This window comes from Ostrea edulis, chromosome 1 (assembly GCF_947568905.1).
Source record: "Ostrea edulis chromosome 1, xbOstEdul1.1, whole genome shotgun sequence".
NCBI lineage: Eukaryota > Metazoa > Mollusca > Bivalvia > Ostreida > Ostreidae > Ostrea > Ostrea edulis.
Window position 1 is genome coordinate 43,083,489 of NC_079164.1, and position 4,530 is coordinate 43,088,018.

A 4,530-nucleotide genomic window follows, 5' to 3' on the forward strand; every position below is an offset into this window, starting at 1 on the left:
TCTATATCTCCCAGTTTTATCTATTGTTTTCCTCTGATTTCTACATGGTATAAACTTGTACCCGTTATCTGCTAAATATAATTAGCTCTGAAAACAACAATGACACGCAATTGTTTACTTACTCTGTTCTTTCAATATACCTTTAATTTGATGTATATGTAAAATTTTCATACAGTCTGCGAATACGAATTATTGATACGCAAAGAATTTTTTTTCATTCATGCATTACAAATGTTGTATGTTATCTCACGGGGCGTGTTTGTTTTCACTGTTGTAAGTTTTTCTATGAAAGGCGGTACCCATCTATTGACAGGTGCTCCCAACGTCAGAAAACTGATTACCGTTGCCATGACGACAACGTCTTAACCAATCGATCGAAGCAGTTCTATGTCAATCAATGACACTTCGCGCTTTAGCGAGGCGCGGGAATTGCCCACCCACAATGGTTCTCTAGTAGATCTTTGAGCTATTCCCACGTGCAGGAGTTCTCTTTTACTGTGTAGTGTAGTTAGCAGTAGTATACATTTAGACAACATGAAGATGGACCCTACAAATCCTCAATCCCCAACAAATGGTTCTCTGGACGGAGATGTCCCAAATGACCCAGGGTGAGGGGAGGAAAACACATGTCATTTTCAGCTGATCTTTGTGTTCGTTCTGTGCCGCGGTGTTTCGGAAATCTCTATTTCTTTACGAGTTATTTAGGTCACTCATCATGGCTTTCATTTAACTTTTCTCTCTTGGTTTTTACAGGAAAATGTTTATTGGAGGACTTAGTTGGCAAACTACAGTGGGTAAGTCGTACAGTTTCTGACCATGTGTTTTATTTGTTTTCTCTTACGCGTGGGATTCGTAGTTCCGCTTAATTGATCAATGGTCGGCGATCGCGTCGTCGATTTCAGCTAATTTTAACACCGGTGTCATGAAGTTCAGTTGGAAAAATCTGATTTGTCTTATATTTGTTTATTTCAGAATCATTGAAAGACCATTTTGGTCGTTTTGGTGAAATTAAAGAAGCAATGGTCATGAAAGACCCAACAACTAAACGATCTCGGTATGTTTACATTCACGCTTGACTGAATCGCACGTAAATGGCCATCTAATCGGTAATAAAGGAAATGCATATTTATAGTTCAGACAATTAATAGCCTCGGAAGTTAGATTGTAAGTTGTCATGTTAATTAAGAATTCTTTGATCTACCAAACTATGATGACGAAAGAACAACTAGAAAAAGCAGACGCACAAAAAATAAAACTACATCTAGAGGCCTACATCACTTGGATGGCTTTAGAATAAGCGACTTACAATGCTATGTTTACATTCTGATTTAGTTAAGGTCCACTTGATCTAAACATTCCTGTGAAATAAAAAATGAATGAAATGATTAACACACATTTTTTTAAAGGCCTCTTGGGTAGAATAACATCAGTGGTCATTTTAACATTTCATAACTGCCTTCAGGCCAATCAACAAAGAAGGTACTATTATTGCAATGTATTACAACTAACTAATTTGTCCACACAATTATAGTCAGTGCCTGTTTAGAATGAAACATCAGATTAAAATCAACAAAAACATGAATTTGCTATGTTGAGCAGTTGTTTTAGGAATGTTTTACATGTGTTAGACTAGTGAGGTGCACAGATAAGATTTCTAATAAATGTCTTTGTAAATTTGGGTCTGTTTATTTCAGGGGATTTGGGTTTGTCACATATAAAGACCCAGCTAGTGTAGACACATGCTTAGAGAATGGACCTCATATATTGGACAGTAAAACGGTAGGTCAACCCTTTCACCCACTACAGAGAAGATAGCAGGAAAATTTACAACATGTTAATGGTCGACTTTATTGCTATTAACAAATGGTGTTTAAAACTTGAATGTTTCAAGGGCAAGGTGATGGTCTATAAGTGTTTTTTTTTTTTTTTTAAACAAAATCAATCTATATCCCAGATTACCCACTGAAAAAAACCCAAACTGTTTCATCATGATTTGCTTCAAAACACTGCCCAATAGTCATATCATCAACAAAATTTATTACTAGTATACTTTTGAGGTACATTATATGGTTTCTTGCATTAGGAGCTCAGCCAAATAAGCGTGACTTTGATACAAATAGTGTACAATAGAATAATTTTGGGACTCCTTATGTGACTATGGTCACCCTGCCCTAGAGTTAATCCCAAATCTGAACAAAAGTCTCCCACATCAAGCAGGTGATAAAATGAGTGAGACTGGGCATTTAGTTTTGTGTGGGGGATTCTTTTGAACGTTTAATTGACAATTTTGCTGGATACCTGGAGGGTGTACAATGGCATCATTAGCGTTAAGTTAATACATTGTCACAGAGAATGTAAAATATATTGATAGGAATCTATTGTTGTGAATATTTTGCAGTTATTGTCTTCCAATGTAACAATAGCTCTTGATTAAGAATTTATACACGTTTTCCTAAATTGATAATTTTTGTAATTTGACCGAAGTCTCGAATATACTTGATATGCCATGTCTGACTGCATACTAGCTGACTATATATGACAGGAAAAGATGTCATGTTACCAAAAAGTTAAATTTTATAAAATTTTCTTTCTGACGTGCTGATCCTCATTGTCATGAAACTTGTCTACTTTGTGGTGACTTATAATTGATGAGGTAAACGTGAGATGAACGTTCAGTAAATTGGTCCAGGTTTCTCGTCAAAGGTTGTACTGTGCTGCGTTTTTTGGTTTTTTTTATACCAAATTTATTTTGAAAAAAGAAACTTCCAGCGCTCTTGTAGAAATCACAAATTACAGCATCAAATGCAAAAACCCTCTTAAGTCCTGAGATGCTTGTAGCATTGGAAGACATGGAGGGGAAAAAAAAGGCGTATCCATGATTCATCAGAGAGAAAAAACTCCAGCTGTTTGGATAATTACAGAACCCTTAAATTATTTCAATACTCGTGCTAATCAAAATTCGGAGATATTTGCTTATCAAATACAAAACAAGCTTTAAATTCATCCATCAAAAGTGCTCAGAAAAGCTCTATCAATATGGATGCATATGTCGTCTGCTTAACAGGTTCTGCTAAAACATGTCTGCTGTTGTGTTTGTTGTTTATGTTTCAATTTAATTTTAGCATTATATAAAGTTCTTCCATTTGATTTCATTCTAAACAAATTCTTTAGAAAGTTGATTTTCTATTGAGCTTTAAGGGATTGCACCAATAATTTTAATTAAAGTTTGTTCAAATATCAACATGGTATTATGCAGTTTATGGCTCTCTCAATCTATGGAGGAGTCATATGATTGCTATTAAAGTGATAAACTGTTTGATTTTTCCATACATCTGGATAATTTGTTCAGTGATATGTGAATACGCACCGATCTTGCAGTATGAATAAAATATTGCCTAAAAATTATTCTTATCTTTGTAAAAGTTTAAAACTCTCTCGATGCTAGGATCTTTGAATTTTATCGGGTACAGCTGTGTACTGTTAAGCAGTGTGTATTCATCAATGTTGATTCCTTTTCACAAAACTTTGACCAGCCACAAAACTTTTAATCATGCTATAAACGTTGCTGCTTAGCGACAGAGAATTCTCTTTGTAGCTAATTTTACCCCTTATCAGTTTCTACGGTTTCCACAACTGCTGACACATTTAACATTTTGACAACATTCCAGCAAATAAGTTTATTTCATTACAAGTCTGTGTATCTGTCAAAAAAGATCCCCCAAAAATGTTTTTCTTGAATGAGTAGAACACGCAATAAAAGAAGAGTTGAATAACGAAATTGGCCATGGATGCCATGTGAAGGGGAAACCTGTAACTTAGAAAGGAGAATAAAATCCTTAGTTTTGCACTAGAATGTCCTACTGGGACATCTATATATAATTGGCTGTAGTTTGATTTATTTTTTTGCACAATAATGAAGCATTCTTCTGAGACTGTTAAGGTAGGACTCGTCTTAGCCTCCAGAGCCTTCCTAACTGAAGTATCGATCAGCATAGCAGTAATTGATTACGGAAAGCCAACCTGGAATAAAGCATTAATCGTAGGCAGTGTTCATTATTGTTGCTGATTTAATATGTCACGATTTAATATCATTTATCAATTACACCGAATCAATTTGATGATGACCAAAGTGGAGCTGCTGCAATTTAAATCCTAATATGTTTCTTATAACGAGAGATTTTGAAAATTATTGAATTTTCTAAAAGTATTGAAAATTTGTTCGCTGGAAAATTATACCTGTGATATAAGGTTACATGTATACAAATTACTTTCGATGCTGAAGGTAATGAGATAATCCTTTAATTCCCTAATGTTAACACGTTACTGACATACAAAGTAATCGGTCTCGAGCTGCATAAAAAATAAATTTTGAAAAGAAGAAAGCATTAAAATTCAAATATTGCTTACTTTAAAAACAATTTTGTTAAAATAACAAAAATGTTGTCGTTTAATAGACCTAATTGAATTGTAGCAAAAGGGACATTTAAATTTTTGGTGACATCAAATTGAATGGCAGCAAACCAGATTTAG

At 34.4% G+C, this 4,530-nt stretch overlaps 1 protein-coding gene across 24 annotated transcripts in view; it reads left to right on the forward strand.

The window, feature by feature from the left end:
* The first annotated feature begins 223 nt into the window (after positions 1–223).
* Positions 224–4,530, forward strand: part of LOC125653100 (RNA-binding protein Musashi homolog 2-like) — a 51,723-nt gene continuing 47,416 nt past the window's right edge. For all 24 annotated transcript variants that reach the window (XM_048882463.2, XM_048882484.2, XM_048882508.2 and 21 more), the window contains exons 1-4: positions 224–608; positions 754–794; positions 973–1,054; positions 1,695–1,779. In XM_048882463.2, coding sequence (XP_048738420.1) covers positions 535–608; positions 754–794; positions 973–1,054; positions 1,695–1,779 — 282 coding nt within the window. In that variant the 5' untranslated portion in view covers positions 224–534. The remainder of the gene's footprint in view (positions 609–753; positions 795–972; positions 1,055–1,694; positions 1,780–4,530) is intronic.